Consider the following 22,145-nt stretch of genomic DNA (forward strand, 5'->3'; position numbering starts at 1 on the left):
ATTACATTAAATAATAAATAAATATAAGTACTATTAACAAAATACATTACATTACTTTTATTTTTTGACTATTTAAAACAAATTAACTACACTTTTTCATTATAAACTTAATAAATGTGTACATATACATATATTTAACACATTACTTTATATAACAACAATAATACATACATATAATTAAAATATAAAATATATTATTAGTTAAAACATTTGATAGCGAAGGGGTAAAAATTACTATTCCCACTCCAGAGGGTGCAACAGTAGGGAAAGCGCTGGATAGCGTAGGGGTAAAAATTACTATTCCCACTCCAGGGGGTGCAACAGTAGGGAAAGTGTTGGATAGCGTAGGGGTAAAAATTACTATTCCCACTCCAGAGGGTGAAACAGTAGGGAAAGCGTTGGATAGAGTAGGGGTAAAAATTGCTATTCCCACTCCAAAGGGTGCTACAGTAGGGAAAGCGTTGGATAGCGTAGGGGTAAAAATTACTATTCCCACTCCAGAGGGTGCTACAGTAGGGAAAGCGTTGGATAGCGTAGGAGTAAAAATTACTATTCCCACTCCAGAGGGTGCAACAGTAGGGAAAGCGTTGGATAGCGTAGGGGTAAAAATTACTATTCCCACTCCAGAGGGTGCAACAGTAGGGAAAGCGTTGGATAGCGTAGGGGTAAAAATTACTATTCCCACTCCAGAGGGTGAAACAGTAGGGAAAGCGTTGGATAGCGTAGGGGTAAAAATTGCTATTCCCACTCCAAAGGGTGCTACAGTAGGGAAAGCGTTGGATAGCGTAGGGGTAAAAATTACTATTCCCACTCCAGAGGGTGCAACAGTAGGGAAAGCGTTGGATAGCGTAGGGGTAAAAATTACTATTCCCACTCCAGAGGGTGCAACAGTAGGGAAAGCGTTGGATAGCGTAGGGGTAAAAATTACTATTCCCACTCCAGAGGGTGCAACAGTAGGGAAAGCGTTGGATAGCATAGGGGTAAAAATTACTATTCCCACTCCAGAGAGTGCAACAGTAGGGAAACCGTTGGATAGCGTAGGGGTAAAAATTACTATTCCCACTCCAGAGGGTGCAACAGTAGGGAAAGCGTTGGATAGAGTAGGGGTAAAAATTACTATTCCCACTCCAGAGGGTGCAACACTAGGGAAAGCGTTGGATAGCGTAGGGGTAAAAATTACTATTCCCACTCCAGAGGGTGCAACAGTAGGGAAAGCGTTGGATAGCGTAGGGGTAAAAATTACTATTCCCACTCCAGAGGGTGCAACAGTAGGGAAAGTGTTGGATAGTGTAGGGGTAAAAATACTAAATGTATTTACTCATTTAAAAATTAACAAATCTTTATTTTTATTTAATTAATCATTAATTAAATAATTATTCAATTAAAATGTAATTAATTCACTACATTTTCACTTAAAAATTCCACTACACACACCTAAAATAATTAAACAATTAACATAATTAATTTACATATTTTTTAATCAATTATCTAATTGAAATTAATTAACTATTATTTATTACACTATTTATATTCAATTAACACATTAATTAATCAATTATTTTATTATATTTAAAATACTTCCCACCCTACTCCCCTATAAACCCACAACCCGCTACGGAACTATTAACACTAAATTCAACATAAAATACGTTATTAACTAATAAAATACTACAAAAAATACTACTTTGACAACCAATACTCATTAAAAACACTAAATTACTTATAATTATTTAAAAAACGATATTTTTGTAAACTATGTTTTTGTAAACGATATTTATTACAACTATATTAATGTTAACAATATTACTTACCTGTCTGTCGATAATTTGGTCAAACTATATTTTTGACATCGATATTTCTTCTTGTAGATATTTCTGCGGCGATATTAAGGTTAGTCGATATTTTTACGACGATATTCCCGCTCTGCACTGTTCTTTTTATCCACCTTGTTGGACTTGACCATTTCTGCAGGGTCATCCCCAATTTTTTGCTTTCATCTTCCTGTTTTCCGCTGACTTTTAGGACTCTACCACTGCTAACCACTGCTAAAGTAATTGTGCTGTCTCGTTAAAACATGGTAGAATTGGCTTATACCCAATTGGTATATTAAATGTACTTGTAAGTTCCTAGTAAGTACTACTAGTGGGCCTTCAGCACTGATTTTGCCAGGCCCAAACTTTTATGTCTATGCATCTATATCAGCCCAAAGGTAGGCTCCAGTGTATTTAAAAAGTTGAACATGTAACTTTAAGCTTTCCTGATAGTGAAAATCTATTACATTTGTATTTCACTGATGCAAGCTCGACCTCACCCATAGGATAGAGTTACTTCCTTACATTTAAAAAGATGTAACTTTAACTTCAAAATAGGCATACAGGCCGATTTTGATGTCTAAAGAATATTAATTGAGAGAAGAAATTGTACTTTTTTCAAGAGAGAAAGTTAGAACCAGGCTGATTAGTTTTTCTTGGCAATGAGCTTCTTGAGTGACAGGTTGAGTTGACGAATTTGGCCTGTTGTCTCAGTAGAGGTGTGAAGCACAACAGGTTGCACCTGGAGAGTCTTGACTTAATCAAAAAATGTTTGCCAATATTTCCTAACAGGAGGTATTCAACCTTCGTGCGGTTTAGCATCAAGTAGTTTGTTGACATCCAGGTTTGGGTGCATTTGAGGCAGATCTGAGCTATGTTAATGTATGTTAATGGTTATGGAGACTTTGAGACAGAGTTAGGTCGTATCGGCACACTGCTGGATATTAATGTCGCTATCGGCGAGGATGGCTTCCAAGTGTTCCATATAAACGTTGAAAATGATGGGTAACACAGTGGAGGGCTGGGACACTGTATGTGACAGGAAGAGCGGGGATCTGGTATTTCCTATTGGAACAAGTTTCTTCTGGTTGATGAGAGAGAATGTGAACCATTGTAGGATTGCATCAGTGAAACCTATATATGTTCTACAATACTGGATAGTGGACTGTGTTTAAAGTTGCAGAGAAGTGAAGCATGGCCAGGAGTCAAAGGTCATGTTTTTGTTGAGGAAGAGGGCATTATAGGCGACTTGTAGTGTAGCTGGTTCAAACCTACAGCGTCATCTGAACCCCCAGTTGATAATCCCTTTATGAATCGGGCCCCAGGTATGCAATGCTTTTTTTGTAAAATAAATGTATTAAAGTATAAAATCCAATTCTCCGCACTAAACTAGCCAATGCACAAGCACATCATTATCAAATGACTATATTTAACAATGACATATATTAAATTCATTTGTTCGCATTTTGATTTCTGTGTATGTAGCGTGATACCTGTCAATATTTTCCTGTGCTGAATGATTAAACATTTTAGTGGAACACAATTTGGAATTAGCCTTTTGGACTGCTTTAAATCCTGGCCTTAGCCAAGAAGCAGTGGTGTCCTAAGGTTGGTTACCGGTTAACGAACGCATTAACAATCGGAGTCAGATTGGCTTGATAGACATTTTTGAATAACAGCGGTGAACCAACGCTGTAGTATAACTTTGGATACTCTCACATTGTGGGTGCGGATTAATGGACGCACTTTGTCTTGACAAGGCACTACGGAAGGGTGCCCAATGATTGGTTTTAATTGACGTGCACTCTGAGAGAGACTTTTCCCCATTACTCCGTCCTGATGAAGACCCGTTATTGAGGACTTGAACCACCCACTACATGGTTGGGTCGAAACGTCGACGACATTCCCCTTTGGGAGCCTGTACCTACTAATCCCTGTCCCTTGCCCACTCCCTACCCTCTCTCTTCATTGCCAATGGTGCAATTGAAGGACTAAGGAATTGTACATAGCATTTAGCGAGTAAAAAAGAAGTATTTTTTACAAGCATTACCTAGGACAGGCTCATTATTCTTTTGTATATAAATCAACCACACTTTTTTCTGATCTTCTTGATCATTCACTTGAGCACTTACTTTATCTTTCTCTGTGCACGTTCTCTCTTTTTTAAAGTGTATTTTGCTTTATGATTTGTGTAAATACATGTACATAGATACATTGATTTTCAAACATTACTATATGGTATATTAAATTAATCGTCCCAATTGGACTTTCTTTGGTTTCATTGGTTCTTTGGCACTTATTGTAATAATATGTTTCTGAGGGTGTGGGCTAGTATCCTCTATGCCATTAAGACTACAGATTCAGTCTGGATGTGGAGTCAATTAACTTGATCGAAGGTTATGATTATTCTTATTGGCAAAATTATGTCGAGGACCAGTTGTTGTCTGTACTGCAGGAACAGGAAGGATCAGGAGAGGCACTGTGAGGTAAGTGGGGCAGGGGCAGGGTTTTGGGGAGTTGACGGTAGTTTTTAGGCCTGATGGGGGTTGGGTTCGTTTTTAGGGCTCAGGGGGTCAGATAGTGTTTAGGGAATGGCGGTCAGAGTAGTATTAGGGTTCGGAGGATGGGGTAGTGCTTAGGGCTTGAGGGATCGAGGTATTGTTTAGGGTCAGGGGCTGGGATCGTTTTTAAGGGTTCCGGGAGTCGGTAGTGTTTAAGGCTCGGGTCAGGGTAGTGTTTAGGGCTTGGGTGGGTTGGGTAGTTTTTAGGGCTCCGGGGAGGTCGGGTAGTGATCAGGGCATGGGATAGTGTTTAGGGCTTAGGGTAATCGAGGTAGTGTTTAGGGCTAGGGGCTGGTCGTTTTTAGGGTTCGGGGGTTGGGGTCGTTTTTATGGCTCAGGGCGGTGGGTTTGGGGTGTGATCTTTACCACACATCCCTTTACCAGTCATGCCTTTACCACACAATTGCATGGTAAAGGCATGAATGGTAAATTTATGCGTTGTAAAGGAATGCATTGTTTAGAAATGTTCATTTTTGGGGCTGCGTAGTAGAGGCATGCGTGGTTTATTGATGCATGCCTCTGTCATACAACCCCACTCAGTGGCAACAAGCAAAATGTAACTAACGCAAACGGCTGTAAATGTAACTAACGCAAACGGCTGTATTTATCTTAAACGATCTTATCGCTTTACTGAAATTGTTCCACATTTGAAATAATTTCTTTCTTGCTGTTTGTTAGTATTTTACTAAAACGAAAATATATTCTTTCAGGTTGAAATCAATCTTAAACGCTACCCAACGCCATACCCTGAAGATTTGAAGAACATGGTTAAATCAGTACAAAATATGGTCGGCAAAGGAAGCCATGGGGTCCCTGTGGAGAATTCAATAGTTCCAACAAATGCTGAGCAAAATATGAAAGAAAAGTATGAACACAAGTGGCCTATATCAGCAAAGGAGCTAAAGCCTGAGGTAATTTTTCTAAACAGGGGTTCACTGAAGGATGAAAATGCAGTATGTGTCAGGAAATTGTGTTTGCATCGCTGCAGCTGTAAAGGATTGTTGAATGCATATGTATTTATCATTGAAATTGCAGACTTTGTTCCTAGGGCATATAGATATGTTACTTTTTTCCTTTATAGCCATCCAATAAACAAATGCAATGGCTATGAATATGTTATGAGCTCTGCGATAGAGCCAATGTTTTAAAATTATATAATGTATCTTCCATGAAATAATGTACTAGTTGGATTAGGGATTTAAGCATGTTGAAAACAAATTAACGCTTGAAATTACTTTTTTGTGGTTTACAACGAATCTACCACAACACAGTTCCTTGAAGACAAACTGAACATAGCAGTAGATATATTTCACTCAGGTTGTCATCCAAGATGCATCATTGCAGACATACAGAGGTAGGGTTTGAAATATCATTGGTAAAAGTAGTGTTATTTGGTATTAGGTTATTGCAGTAGACATTGATATGTCAAAGTAGATAAAGTCAACCTGACCATAACATACCATATGGGATGTTATGTATCTGACCACCCTCTATGCAACAGGCAAATGTACTGCTTTTTGCACCCCTGGGACACTTTCATATTACAGAAAGGGCCACAGATGCTTGTGTATCACCTTCTGCAATACAGATAGTGAGGGCACACATTAAGTGCGAGCCCTATCCTAAAGGGGTGTGGCCTCATGCAAATGAGAGAATCACTTTGCCTTTGAACCGGGCTTTATTATAGATGCAGATGCAAAGGCAAAGTGCCATCAGGAGACACACTGACTGTGTATGGCAAAATTGCTCTTCGAAAAATACAGGGTGTATGACTGCAAAATACAGTTTAACAATGTATCTAAGCCCTTTTTGAGTCAAAAACATGTTTTGACACCCATTACGAATCTCAATTACACAGCAAAAGAACAAAAGGCTGACCAGGGTCAAGCACATCCAATCCCTATGTACAGTCTATTTATAGATGGTGCAATCGCTTCCGGCACCCGCCGCCCGGGGATGCAGATAAAGACCAAATGTTCAGAAAAAATTGAATAATGCACACGGCAGGAACACCGATGATGCAAAATAACTTTCAGGATACAATAAATCACAGGCAATGGAGACAAACGATCAGGTTTAATAGAGCACCCTGAACAAGGGACATAACAAAACCTGTAATACTACAAATAGAAGAGACAAAAAAGCACTCAAAGTGATTCAGGCCGCATACTGAGAACCATTAACTAATAAGTTCCTTGAAGAATAAGCGGTCCATGGACACGGGTGCATTATAAATTAATCTTGGATATTTGGGACCCTGTATTCTTGGGCTGGAGATCCTGCAACACATGTCCACTTCGTATTTGAGGTTGATTGCGTTTATGGAGGTTCACATCTTTCCACCATACAATTTATATCATGTTCTTAGTTGGACATTGGTGCGCCTTGATGAAGTTTCCTCTAGAAACTGGGAATGAAACGCTTTGGCTGTGTGCCAGTTTTATGACTAACATAACTCTTTCGCTGCAGTGGCTATTCTACCGCAGCGCTAACGGTCGCAGGGGGGCGCGCGGGTGAGCTGCGCCGGTGACAGAACAGTTCCGTCGCGGCTCGCGGGTGAGCAGTGCTCATGACGGAACGGTTCCGTCACGGCCCCGCCCGCTTAATTAAACGCGCCGCGCAGGCGCGTCGGCCGGGCCGTGACGGAACCGTTCCGTCATGAGCACAACTCACCCGCGAGCCGTGATGGAACAGTTCCGTGAATAGCCTCAAAGAGGTTAATGAAAGAAGTATTTTGGACAAAAATGGCCTGATTTATTGACTTCGCAACAAGTTCACCTTCCTTTTTTTCTGAAGGAATCTCAATTAGCAGTGAGCATGAATGTGAAATACCCTTATATTTGGAAGTCACAAGGGAAAGTATACATTATTTGAGACTGGATTTGTGGTTGCAAACAATTGTTCAGATCTCGACACACCAACAGAGGTGGTATCTGATATACAAAGCAGAAGCTTTGTCTTTGAGACAGCTTCCTCTTTGAGAATTGTGTCAGCAACCTAGGGGATAATAGGTAGTGGTGCAGGGGACCACTGTATGCTCCTCTCAATATATTCCCAAATGTAAAACATATTTTTTAAAGCAACAGTTAAAAGAGGATCACAATAGTACCAACCTGTATACAAATACCCTGAAGTATCATAAGAGACTGTAAAGTCTGCTGGTTGTCATAAAAAATGTCCAAAGTGTGAGCAGGTCAGAGAGACTCCTGCAGGCTCAAAACATATGCCCTTATTAATAAATGTTACACACTTCTCAGTGCAGCATCCAAAAATACTGCACTGTTTCAGTGCGTGAGAGGGAGAGAGAAAGAGAACCCTATCTGCGGAGACATGGCACATCCTCCCCTCTCCCTAGTGCTGGCTTAGAATCTGGCTGCTGAGCGCCACGCACATACCTTTGCACCAAAGTGCAATGATGTGTATGTGAGCCTAGCATAGATTTTGTACTGAAAGGGTAGGCTTTCAGTACAAAATGCCATGTTTAGACTGACGGTAAGCAAAAGACACACGGATGATGGACGGAATGCGGAGAAAATTAAACATTCACCCACAGTCAATAGATCTGGGTTAAATCCATTGTTCTTTTTCTCACCATGCCACCCCAGTTTAGACCTACCCATATGCAAATCAGTCTTGCCTAGGGGTGGGCGGAATTTGCGGAATCGCTCTACGCAAAGCTCTGCAAAACAGTAAAAAATCTCAGCGAGCACGCAAAAGTTCCGCGAGCACACGGAATTGCTTGTTCCTCCCATTCGCGATGCTTTTTTCCTGTTCGCGAACACGGTTTGTGTGCTCAGGGAGAAATATCTCGCGAACACGCATTTTGAAAGCGCGAACAGGCAAAATTCCGCAAAGCAGTGTATCGCAGAATTTTTGGCAATTCCGTATTCTCCCCGGAAGGCGAAATTACCCAAATTCCACGAGCGGAACGGAATTTCCCACCCAGGCCTAGTCTTGACCCTGTGCCTCATGGGAACAGTCCAGACTGAACTGCCAAGTCAGGTCCTCCCTGGACTGAAGCAAGCATCCTGGGACAGGTTTCGGGGCATCACCCCTCATCAGCCTGGCTAGCTTGAATCCAGTGGCACGGTGAGACTGGGACCCACATCTGAGCATACCCAGTGCACTTGGGGCGAGAAAGCAAAAGACACACAGATGATGGACAGAATGTATAGCAAATCAAACATTCACCCCCAGTCAATAGATCTGGGTTATATTCATTGTTCTTTTGCTCACCATGCCGCCCTAGCTTAGACCCAGCCAAATGCAAATAAGTCTTGACCCTGTGCCTCATGGGAACAGTCCAGACCAAAATGCCTGGTTGATGAGAGGTGATGCCCCGAAACCAATCCTAGGATGCTTGTTTCCAGTCCAGGGAGGACCTGGCCTGGCAGTTCGGGCTGGACTGTTCCCATGGGGAACTGGGTCAAGACTGATTTGCATATGGCTGGGTCTGAACTGGAAAGGCATGGCAAGCAAAAAATTGATGGATATAGGCCCAGATCTCTGTACTAGGGTGAATGTTTGCCCATATCAGTCATGCTAGCCTGGCTGATATGGGGTGATGCACTGAAACCAGTCAAAGGATGCTTGTTTCTAGTACCGGGAGGGCCTAGCAGTTCAGGCTGGATTGTTCCTATGAGGAACAGGGTGAAAACTGATTTGCATATGTCTCGGTCTGAACTGGAAAGGCATGGGGAGCAAAAAACAACGGATTTAGGCCAAGATCTCTGTCCTCGGGTGAATGTTTGACATTGTGCAGCATTCTGTCCATCAATTGTTTTTTTTGCATTTGTCACCCCGAGTGGGACGGTTATGCCCAGACGTGGCTCCTGTTCTCTCCATGCCACTGGCATCAAGCTAGCCTGGCTGATCAGGGGTGATTCCCCGCAACTGGTCCCAGGTTGCTTGTATCCAGTCCAGGTAGGACCTGGTCTGGAGGTTCGGGCTGGACTGTTCCCATGGGGAGTAGGGTCAAGACTGATTTGCATATGGCTGGGTCTGAACTGGAAAGGTATGGGGAGCAAAAAAACGATGGATTTAGGCCCAGATCTCTGTACTGGGGTGAATGTTTGACATTGTGTAGCATTCTGTCCATCAATTATTATTTTTGCATTATACTGATGGTAAAACATTTGTCACATTGAATGTATGCTATAAGGAACAGCACATATGCAAAGTGGGAAACGTTAGGAAAAATAAAAGCTTTTCTTCTTTTTAACGCCTGCTTCCAAGCAGCATTCTTTTTTGGTGCAAATCCTTGTCTACTCGTGTTAGTAGATAGGGCTTTGCATCAAAAAGCATGGGAGGCTGCATGGGAAAGCCCATGTACCACCCATGTAACGCACCTTTGACACTTAGTGATGGCAAGCAGCACTTCCACTACTATGCCTACTAGTGGAGAAGTGTGGCTCACTGGTTAGAGCAGGCGGACCCTGAAGCAGAGGTCAGACCCGGGACGAGGGTTCGATTCCCGACGCGGCAGGGTGTTGAGCTCAAATTTCCATGGACTCGATAATTCTCGCTTCGGTGCCTGACCTAATCATGGGTTCACACTCTGCAACTCTGGGCATTAAGCTTGCTTAATCTCCACAACGGCCCCCCTGCGGCGGGATGCCTGGCTTTCACCTTGGGGATGCCCTGTAGGGGCTATCTCACAGGGAAAAACCAGGACGGGTTCCCAAGGCAAGCGCGGAGATACCCCTTCGGGGGTCGATCCTGTGCTATATAAGAAATGTAAGAAATGTAATAATGCCTTACTTTTAAGCAACTTTCCAGCGCTGGAAAGTAAAAAATTTGCACTGGTAAGCATCACTTTTTGTAACGCAAACCAGTGCAAAATGTTTGGGAATCTGGACCAGACTGCAAATGATACTTTATATCTCCTGCCAACTTTCTGGGTGTATTTAAATGTTGTCAACCAATATCATACACCTAGCAGCTATAAACATGTTCCACATCTTAGCTGCCCATGATGACATAACCAGAACATCTGCCCAGTTTGATGGCACAGAAACATTAAAATATGCGTGTGTTTTTTACTGCAGGTCTTGTCATAACATTGTGCAGGTAAAGAACGCAACTCCAAAAGTATTCCTGACAAATGAATGGCAGTGTGTATACACATAAACATTCTTCTCACATTTATAGTTGACTCTTGCACTGGCTTCCATACTTATACGTGGTGCGATCTAGTCTCATATCACCTGTCTTGGTAAACCGTCACCAGGGTACACACTCAGTATAACTGTGCTTGCAATCAGAACAGATATTTATTTCTGTTTGGTTCCCATATTGCTTTCCAGTGCTTACATCCTTATGAATGCTGGATTAGTGGGTCTCTTGAGGACCTTGGTTCGGGTCTTTCCTGATGTCATTACCTTTTGTCACCTTTGTAAGTCAGTGCAGGCCGTCAGAGTAAACCGTAATGATCGTGAGGCAGCTTGATTTTCTTTCCTGTTGGGTTTTGCCTTAACATCTGACCCATCTCTTGCTACGTTTGCCAGATTATTTCCAAGTATAGTCACTTTTTTCAGACAATCATTAAATTAGGTATTTTTCTTGCTATTTTGGTGCAACGGCGATGAAAGTTTATTTCAGAGAAATAGCAGCATGTTCTATGAAGATTGATCCTGACAGTTTGATTAGCATTTCAGTGGATTAAAAATCATAGTTTGCATTGCCTTTGACTACTGATTGGCCATACTTTTTAGGGGGACATCATTGTATAGTCCATATTACTGCCAGGGCGGAAGTACGGCTTCTAGAATGAGTTGCCACCTTTTGTAGAATGTATAGGCTGACCTTTACCTCTAGTTCTTGACATGTTGGCACACCAAAGCTCAGGACCTATAAAACAACTTCGATGCTAATATGCAAGGGCAGAGTACTCTCACTGTTGCAATGTTGTATCAGAATTCTTCCATTAGAGAAATCCTGGATGCACCCACAATCATACCCAACTTTAGTCAGTTACAAGGGTAGCAATGTTAGCTGGGATAAATAAAGATGACTGTGCTTTTAAGAGCTATCATAGTTAACTTTATATTTGAATTCAGTACATCATCAAGTTTAAAGAAGTATGTGATCTTGGTTTTGCTCAGATATATGTTTGATTGTCTCTTTGATGAAGTTACTATAGAAGACGTATTGTGTGATCTCTGGCAGAGTTTGGTGGTGTTGCCTTTTGACTACATAGTGCCCGCCCTAGAACATGCTTCATGAAGTTATCAAGAATGTATTGTCATGGATTTGGTATCAGTGGTAGCATCACTGTGTGACCAGGAGGCATTTAACGCTTGGTTAATTGTTGATCATTGAGGGAAATTTGATTCCCAGTTAAGAATATTTTGTTGGAGATTAATAACTTAGCTAATATGTGGCCCAACCCATGTAAGAGTAAAGGAGGGATGATGCTGCTTTTGAGAAGAAAACTTTGTTATTCTGGAAATACTTTTGCTTGATGGCTGTGAATATTTTTATGCAACACCTCCACTATCCTTATGTAGTGGTTATGTAGACTATATTATGTGTAAGATGTTACCTTTTTCTTCACGGCCTAGACATTTGAAACTTCAAAATGACGACCTTGGACATCAGCTATGGTTTTTTGTGGGTGAGACCCCAACCACTGCTTACCCACCAGACATGCGTTTACTCCAAAGTCAGCAGCTTTTTTGTCAAAAAGTAAATCTGCTGACAATGCAGAATCACTTTCACCAAAAACACAAAATGTCAGGCACTCCGCTATTCCTTGACAACATGACTAACTCGTATTATTTCATTTTCCAAAGAGGACCTAACAAAAGGGGATTGTTTGGAAAATCATCAATTAATGTTCCTGGTGTGGCTGGAGTTTTCTTTCAGTTCATGGGGGTGTGTGTAGTTTTTTTTCCCAAAGTAAAAAACATGATGGACCTGACATCACACGGCAAAAGACAAAAGACAGGGACTTCTGACACCATGTCTGCCAATGAATGGTGCAAGTTGCCAAGTTTTCTGCAAATAGTGTCCCTTCTCCAGGTATTTTGACACTCGCATAGGTGTCATTGAGCAGTGTTATAAAAAGATGAAAAGGCCAATAGACAGTGATGTGTGGCAATTAATGAAAAAACGAAAATTTAGAAACCACATTAGAGGAAACCAAATCATGGAAACCCAATTTTAAGGAAATACAAAAAAATCAAAAATGAACGGACATGTCTTGAAAGAAAGCTGATTTTAAGGAAACATCCAAAATCACACACACGGGTGAAGATTGGGGATAGTGAGGCTTTTTGGGATTAGAGATGGGTGGAGTTTAGGGGTGGTTACATTTTGTAGAGATCAGGCATGAATGAAGTTTTGGGTGGTGAGGGTTTTTTTATGGTTTAAGGATGAGTGAAATCTAGAGGGGGTGAGCGTTTTAAGGATTCAGGGATGGGTAGCATTTAACGGTGTTGAGGAATTTTTAAGGTTTACTGATGGATGGAGATTAGGGCTGGTCGGTGTTTTTGACATTCAGTGATGGGTAGAGCTTTGGGGTGATTACATGTTTGTAGTGTTTGGGAACAGGTGAAGTTTAGGGTGGTGTGGGGTTTTAAGGGTTCAGGGATAAGTGGAGTTTATATGTAGAAAGGGGTTTTCTGGTTCAGGAATGGAAGGTTTAGGGGTGGTGAGGAGCTTTAGGGGTCATGAATGGGCAGTTTTTAGGTGTGGTGAGTGTTCAACTTATTAAAAACAACCAAAGTAATTGCTTGACAATTTAAAAGATATACATTTGAAATAATGTTCCCTAGCGTAAAGGATTGTAATAAATACCTTTGACTGTACTCAGCCAAATCATCCCAGTCATGTATATCTTGCACCATTTAGATGCCTAAAATTGTTGATGGAAAGCAAATGTAAAAATATCAGGCATGGTAATGGCTTTAACCATGTGGTGTGTATTTTCATATAAAGCAAAAGCAGTTGCCTGCAACACCATTTCTTCATCCCTACGGTAGCATCATACTAAAGGCTTTTGTCTACCATAACTCTCCACTTGTTGCATGATCTGGTCTTCTAATTGTTCATGTTGGACTAGTCCATTGTAACGATTTTGTCATCCTACATTTTATAGATTATAAGTAAAAAGAAAATCTGTGCTTAATTGAGATGGTGAATAAATCAAACATTTCTGTTGGATTTCGGTCATGTAAAATATTTCGTGGAGGCACTTCACAGAACTGTGCAAGTTCATGGAATTTTGTAGTAATGTATCATTCCTAAATATCACATAAAGATGTTCAACTCAGTAAATGGTCCATGACTAATGCCTGCCACGTAGATCTGATAATGTGGACTGAGATAAAAATATCTTGCGACTAAGTGCAAGGTCCTCACAGCAAATAATTAGGGGAGGAGGGGGCACGAGTGACCCAAAGTGTCCATCATGATGAGCTTATTTTGCTGCATCTGTGTGTGAAATTGTATAGCGAATACTTAGCATAGATTTAATTTGCCTCCAGTGAGATGTTTAACATTTTAGTATGTATCGTGTTGCATTCTGCTACCTATAGTTTTCTCAATTATAAATTCAGGGGCATTTCTCATTCTGACAGAACCTGCAGAATAATCTTAAATACTGCGTTGTATGACAGATCCGCCAGACACCAGTTTAATGGGAACTCATATAAATGCAGTACCTGGTGGTGGAGAAGGGTGGGACCAGGAAATGATCAACTGCGCAGAAACAGGTTATACGTAGAGTGCAGGGATTCGCTTTATTAAATCCAATGAGCCCTCAATAAATTCAAGACGCATAAAATAAATGTTTTATGCCAAATACATGAGAAATACACGTAAAGCACATAATACAAATTTTGTTACAAATAAAATAAACAAAATGAACATAATAAAACAAAAGGTCTCAAAATATACTAACTGATATCACCTTCTAACGAGCAACTCCTGGGTGTTTAAGAATATTTCCTAGTATTTCCCAGGAGCCTTAGCAAATATCTGGTCATACTTATGTTAAAATATAACAATTATTTAAACCATTTAGTTCAGGTTACTTCCTGCACTATTTAAGTAGATTATACACCAAGGAACTTGTTTAGATTCCCACAATCATTTCACAACCATTGCATGGGTAAAGACATGAGATCTGCTTTTTCTCTTCATCTGAGCTTCCCCCACTTTCTAAACCCAACCAACATTAAGATTATAATATGGTTTACCACATAATTGGCAGCCATAGTAGATAGGTCAGTGACTTTAGGGTATCCAATGGCACGGTCCACTTAATTGTAAATATTTCTAAGTGAGTTAATCCTTGCTGCGAACATCTGCTGTAATCTGCAGGTCAATAATTGTAATCCGAGCAAGGCCACCTCAGGCTTTCGTCCTTTCGAGGCTAGTTAATTAAGAAACTTTATATTGGGTAATAGTAGTTTCTGATATTTGCCGCATTTACACATGGCACAAGTGTGGAATGATGTCCACATGAAAGGCAAGTTGTTATCAGTATTGCTATTTATATGGTGGAGTGGTTTTTCATGGTCTATTTCCATATAGTCTAGTATCTTTCTTTATCCTTGCCAATATAGAAGGATGAAAGGAAAGTGTGGATCTGCATCTTTAGTTCATCTGTGGAAAAAGCTCTGCTCCTTTGTTGGCCTCAAATGAATATGTCCATCCAGTGCAAAGTGTTTCAGATTAAGCAATACGTTTTGGAAAGATAGAAAAATTGCTCCAATCCCTCTTTGAAGTCAAGGACTAATTGAAAATAGAAGTAACCTTATAAAGGGGATTTGGGACTCTTGATATTTTGTGTACTTATTAATGCAAGTTCACTAATTAAAAATGCTATTGTCTCCTGTAAGTTCCTAGAAACCCATCAGATTGAAATACCTTTTGCCACTGAAACATGGGCTGATGCCTCCTCTGACCCAGACCTATGCATTGCCTTACCAGCAGGTTATGGAATAGTAAGGTCAACAAAGTGGGTAGGAGAGGTGGGCATAGCTCTAATTCTTAACTCTAGCTTCAAAACATGTATCAAAATGCTACCTGCCATCCTAGACTGTGAAGCTATGGATTTTAAAGTTAAATTGGATGGTCAATACTCTCTAAATGGTATTCTACTTTATCGGTCATTCAATACCAGAGCTCCATTTATTGATGGTCTAGGTCATCTCTTAACATTTTAGGCTGACTATCCCGACTTTCTCATTCTGGGTGATTTTATTTTTCAAATGGAATATGCCACCGACCTGGACACAGAAGTGCTCCTTGATCAGACGGCCAGCATAGGACTATGCCAACTTGTCAAAGGCCCAATGCATGCTGCTGGTCACTGCCTAGATGGGATTTTTTTCTGATAATCATAATCTAAGTTGGCCTAGTTCTCTTCCTTTAACCTGGTCTGACCACAATGCTGTCCTCTTTGAAATCTCACTGCCTCGAAGGCCATGCTCCAAACATTCTGGGGCACTCTTCATTAGTAGTCCCTGGAATAAAACAGAGGCAAATCAGCAAAATTCTCAGCTTTTAGTACCCCCTTCTAAAATGTCCTCTGGCTTGGACTCTGCGCACCTTCAGAACGCGGGTTCAATGATATTCTCAAAGCTCAGAAACAACTCTGTTGTAAATTGGAGAGGAAATGGAAACTGGGGTATAGTGCACGCATCAAAAGAAAATATACATCATCCTTTCAAGTTCATAAGAATCTTATCCTTAGGGAAAAAGCTGCTTACTTAACTAAGAAAATTAGAGCGGCCAATAGATGCCCTAAAACTCTATTTAACACAGTAAAAAATTCCAGTTTCACTGGACACGTATGCCAGTCAGGAATTCTGTAACTCCCTAGAAGAATCCTTTCAGCACAAGGTCAAGGTTGTTTTTGACACTTTTGTGGACCAGACCAATGTCTTGGCACAGACTCCCGCCCAACTCAGTAGGATGCGTTGGAACAGTATCTTCAACTCTTTCCTCTTTTACTGCCTTGACCATTGAACAGATGACCAAAATAATTGATAAACACTATATATCCCGAGCTAAGTTGAACAGTTATATTGTACAATTCGTCAATCAAAAGTAAAACATCATATTCCAAGATAAGTGTCAGTCTTCTTCTTTAATGTTCACAACAGAATCCTTTTGATTACTAGCCAACACGTGTTTCGTCTAATTAGCAGTATATGCATGTAGACTTTATCAGGGCAGCGCATGTAATTACGAAGCTGGCGACACCACTGACTACCAGTTCCAAGTGGCGCGATAAGGGAGTATATTAGGAGTTCAGAGGTGGTTCCACAAAGAAGTAACACCTCAAGTTTAAAAGTTATCGAGTCCCTCGTCAGGGCAAAGTCCGGTCACACAATCGAGTAGATCTCATATTCCAAATATCGGTGGCAGCACTAGTATGGCGTCTAGCTAGACGCTGTACTCGTTCTGCCACTTTGCCCTGATAAGGGGCTCGATAACTTTTAAACTTGAGGTGTTACTTCTTCATGGAACCTACTACCTATGTGGATATGGTCAATCATAAGCTGCTGTTGGACCGCTTAGCCTCCATTGGAATCAGGGATACAGCACGCTTCCTGCTAGGCTCCTTTCTGTCTGAGTGGTCTCAGCTGGATGCGTTGGGCAACTATCTGTCACCTTTGCTCTCGTTGCCTTGTGGTGTTCCTCAGGGATCTTCCCTGAGCACAACACTTTTTCATCTTTATGTCACTCCTCTGGCCAAATTGATAAAAAGTTATGGATTTGCTCTTGTATTGTACGCAGACGATACTCAGATAATTGTCTCATCCAGCTCTTCAGCCACCAGATTTCATGACTGTATGATCCACATAGGTAACTGGATGACAGACAACTGTCTGAAACTTAACTCCTCCAAACCTGAGGTCCTTATGTTTGGTAACAACCCCTCCATCTGGATAGACAGTTGGTGGCCTGTCCAACTTAGCTCTTTACCCACGCCAGTGCCTAAAGCCAAAAATGTAGGAGTCATCTTAGATACCAAGCTCTCTGTTGAAGCACAGATCAACTCCACCACCTCTGTCTGCTTCTTCATTCTTATAATTCTCAGGAAAATACTCCCCTTGATTCCTTTGAAGTTTAGGAAAACTGTGGAATCCGTATTGATATAATTGAGGCTGGATTGCTACAATGTTCTGTTTACCAGCGTCTCGAAACGCAGTATAAAAAAACTGCAGACTATTCAAAGTACTGCAGCAAGAGTACTCTTAGGAATCTCTAAATTTAACTCTGTGACCAAAGCTGTATTTCATCTCCACTGGTTGCCAATAGCAACACGAATTCAGTTTAAATCTTTCTGCATTGCTTTCAAATCATTGAACAATCTGGGGCGAATGCAACTGGCCAACTATTTTAAACTTTACATCTCAGCAAGATCCCTCAGATCAACTGAGCTCCGGAATCTTGTCATCCCGGGAAGAAGAAGGGCCAGGTGGGGGATAAGAGCTTCACCAATACAACATTTTAACTGTGGAACTCTCTACCAACCTCACTCAAAAAAGAGACAGATCTGCTCAAATTTATAAAGGGTCTAAAAACCTGGCTGTATGGGCATAATGCTTAATCTACTTGAGCCGAATCCGTTTGTTCTAAGGTTAGCGCCTAGACATATTAGGGTATTGTTGCGTTTTATAAAAACATCATCATCATCAACAGGGCTTTAGTGATATAATGAGATGTATATTTGACTTGCTGTACTTCAGTTTCATACCAAGATCTTCTGATCAATCATCGCAAGATAACTGAAAATATGCCTCTTTCTACCCTTCTTATCCTTATTGATGGATCTCTTTAGCTTCTATCTCTATTGAAACTGATTTCCTTTTAATGCCTTTCTCGTCTGGATAGCTGACATCCTAAATCGCCTCTAACCAGATCCTTATTGCAATGCTATGCATATCTTTTAGTCTGTCAACCTCCTCTTTTTCCTTCTGTCCCTCTGCAAGTTGATATATTTCAGACTCACCTGTTGTCTTTTTCTGTCTACTTTAATCTTATGTGAATCTCTCTATTATAAGTACTTCTGATCTAGATGCCCTTTTCCCCATCTTGAATAAAGATAACTTCCACGCACTTCTACGCAACTAGTCTTCCCATACATTGAGGTGTCAGAAGCAGCGTTCAGCAAAATAAAAGGCTGTCTTAGTGACGTAGCCAGATGGATGAACACTAACAAGCTAAAATTGAATGCTAGCAAAACTGAGGTACTATTCTTTGGGAAAAGTACTCCACCCTCCCCTGACCTCTGGTGGCCCACCAAAATGGGTCCGGCTCCCACCCCTGGCACCAAGGCAAAAAATCTGGGTGTATGGTGGGACGAGACGCTTTCCTTCTCCTCCCACATACAACAAGTCACCTCTAGCTGCCACTATAAACTCCGCAACCTCCGAAAATTTCTCTCTCTTCTACCAACTGACTGTCGTAAATCGGTGGTCCATGCGACAGTCACATCCAGACTGGATTATTCGAACGGCCTCTATCTTGGCCTCCCAAAATATCTGACACAACGCCTGCAGAGCGTGCAGAATGCGGCTGCGAGATTGATAAAACATGTGCCTTTTAAACATCATATCTCTCCGCATCTTCACGAGCTGCACTGGCTTCCAGTGACAAGCAGAGTAAAATTCAAGGCGCTCACCCTAGCTTACAGAGCACAAAAAGGGACTTGTCCCAATTATCTGAAACTCCGACTCCCCCGCTACCATCAAGAGAGACACCTGAGATCAAATTCGCAGACCCTACTGGCTGTACCTCGAGCGAGAAGAGCGAGACTCGGAGGTAGATCTTTCTCAGTAGGCACTGCGAAGCTTTGGAACTCCCTCCCCCTGCCATCCAATCTGCCCCATCAGAAGCCATCTTTAGGAAACTCCTAAAGACTTGGCTCTTTGGACAGAAAGCCTAGTACCTCTCCCTGCATCCCTCTCTGCTGCTGCGGTTTCTTTTCAGCGCCGGGACACCTCCTCGCGAGGTAGCTGTTCGCGCTTTACAAGAATCAGTATTATTATTATTATTATTATTCACCCTTGGAAAAACAGGGGGGTGTGAGAAAGAGAACCCTCAACCTCTCTTGGATTAAGTCCATTTTGTGTAAAACATCAGGAGAAAAATGGGTGCTGCCTCTTGCTATACTTGAGAAGAAAAAGTGCCCCCCACTTGTTTTTCAGAACTGCTCTTAATTATGAGCAACACATCCACTCGGATTAGATATGTTCGGTATGTTTATTTATACCATGAATTCAACAATTAATTTAGAAAATTCTGTACATTTCATGTCAGACAAAGAACACCAAAGGATTGACTTAATTTTTAAACATACAAAAAGAAAAAATCACAAATACATCTACTGTACACAACAAAGCATGACATTAATTTTAGAAAAAGTCACGAAAATCAAAAAATTCAAACTTCTTTTCACAGTAATAAACAAAGTCACAAATGAAAGGAGATATCACGATACATCAATTATTGCACAACACTCGTTTTTTTGGGTCGTGTTAGTTATTTGTTATGGATGCCTGTTATTTCTATCCCCTTTTCGGCAAGAAAGGGGATAGAAATAACAGGCATCCATAACAAATAACTAACACGACCCAAAAAAACGAGTGTTGTGCAATAATTGATGTATCGTGATATCTCCTTTTATTTGTGACTTTGTTTATTACTGTGAAAAGAAGTTTTCATTTTTTGATTTTCGTGACTTTTTCTAAAATTAATGTCATGCTTTGTTGTGTACAGTAGATGTATTTGTGATTTTTTCTTTTTGTATGTTTAAAAATTAAGTCAATCCTTTGGTGTTCTTTGTCTGACATGAAATGTACAGAATTTTCTAAATTAATTGTTGAATTCATGGTATAAATAAACATACCGAACATATCTAATCCGAGTGGATGTGTTGCTCATAATTAAGAGCAGTTCTGAAAAACAAGTGGGGGGCACTTTTTCTTCTCAAATACTTCAATTAAGGTCCAGCCTCTCCACTTTCTAAGGACCTAACTCCTTCACTTTAACAAGCCTCTTGCTATACAACATTAGGTGGCTAACTTCTATGCAAGCTTTTACTTGAGATTTGGGGAATGGGAGTGTACAGAATCTCAGGACTGTAAACAACTTACAGCTATGAAGATTGACTTACCCACTTTATTTCGGATAAATGTTCAAAATGGTATGTGTTTTTTCTGAGTGGAACAGAGACGAGTTGCTCAGAGTTATTCTATTGGAAAATGAGCCATTAGTTGTGTGACCTGCACAAGTAACAGGTCTACATTTGTCCTCCACTGGGAACCAAACACCCCAATATAGTGCTTGACTCTCATAGGGTAGCGTTGCAGAGCAGTCTAAGGCCTACTCAAAGGAGGTGGTGAGGACGAGTAATTCCATTTCACAGATACACAATATTAACACTCAATAAATTAGTGTCCAGTCTGTACCTATTCTTTTGAAAAAGGAAAAGTACATTTATTACACACACACTACTCAATACTATGTAGCAATTTAAAAGTATGCTCAAGCTAATGGAATTACTTTTGGATGCCTTTGCGCAATCAATCTTGCCTCTCCCTACGGGGGTCTAGTACCACAACTCACGTGTTCAAACATTATCTTGTCCCTAAATGCCAAGGGTTGAACATAGCTTGGAGTAAGAGCACTTAAAACTGACACTAAATCGAGTGATTGTCCACCTTATTATTTCAACTAGCATTTTACCATAGGAATAAATGCAATACCTACCCATAACCCTGATTAAGGGCACCTAATACTGGTAATTATTCATGCTAACTTTAATCATGAGTGGCTGTCAGCTTCATTATTCAAAGCATGACTGGGAGTGCAATATACTCATCATACTGACGATACTTAATCACATTTATAATTACAATACAATGAAAATATAATCAATCCCTAACTTCAAACTTAAAAAAAAATATATAATCAATCCCTGAGAAGGTGCTTGCTGCATACACTTTGAAAACTTTCACTATACAATACTGTCTTTTACTCAAAGTCCCTAAAATACATCATTTCTGTAAATACACACAGCTGCAACTACCAGCTCACACCCCAAGAGACTTTACCTCTTTGAAAAATCCATCCTGAACACTTTCAAGGCAATATGATTGCAGACATACTCTACACCCCCTCTTCAGCTCCAGAGAGCACAGCCATCCCAACTGTAAAACAAAGTTTCAGCTTGGAGAGCAAGTGATAACTCCTCAAAACCCTTCAGGGGTTATCATTTTCATATCACCCTTGGTTTAGGGTGGGGCTTTACAATTGTCTGTTGGAGTAGAGTCTGCTCTGCTCCTGCAGCTCCCCCGGCACTTCTGCACCTTTTTGGTGAAAACTGCATTCTCCTGAATTCCTCACAAGCAAGAAAAAAAAAAGCAACAGCTAAGCACTGCAGGGCATTATGGGGCGCTCCCCTGGAGCTTTTGGCAAACTTTGTAGCAGCAGCTCCCGCTGCGCGGTGGAGAGCAGCTTCTCTTTCCTTATGGTCTCTCTTTTTGATTATACGGACTCGAGCCACGGCTCCTTTCTCCACAAGGTGTCCAGTCCTTTAACTGGGTAATTTATTGAGTGTTATTCTTATGTATCTGTGAATGGGGATTACTAGCCCACAACACCTCCCTTGAGTAGGTCCTAGCTGCTCTGCAACCCTACCCTTAAGAGTCAAGCACTACAATGGGGTATTTGGTTCCCAGTGGAGGACAAATGTAGACCCATTATTTGTGCAGGCCACACAACTAATCACAAATTTCGCAACATTGGT

General features: G+C 40.9%; 1 protein-coding gene across 1 annotated transcript in view; it reads left to right on the plus strand.

Annotated features, from left to right (window-relative positions):
- LRRC7 (leucine rich repeat containing 7) overlaps positions 1–22,145 on the plus strand; it is a 1,701,172-nt gene that overhangs the window by 1,321,670 nt on the left and 357,357 nt on the right. The window contains exon 16 of the mRNA XM_086936257.1: positions 5,083–5,283. Within this exon, the coding sequence (XP_086792383.1) occupies positions 5,083–5,283 (201 nt within the window). The remainder of the gene's footprint in view (positions 1–5,082; positions 5,284–22,145) is intronic.

The sequence above is a fragment of the Lissotriton vulgaris genome, chromosome 1_1 (genome assembly GCF_964263255.1).
Source record: "Lissotriton vulgaris chromosome 1_1, aLisVul1.2, whole genome shotgun sequence".
NCBI classification, from domain to species: Eukaryota; Metazoa; Chordata; class Amphibia; order Caudata; family Salamandridae; genus Lissotriton; species Lissotriton vulgaris.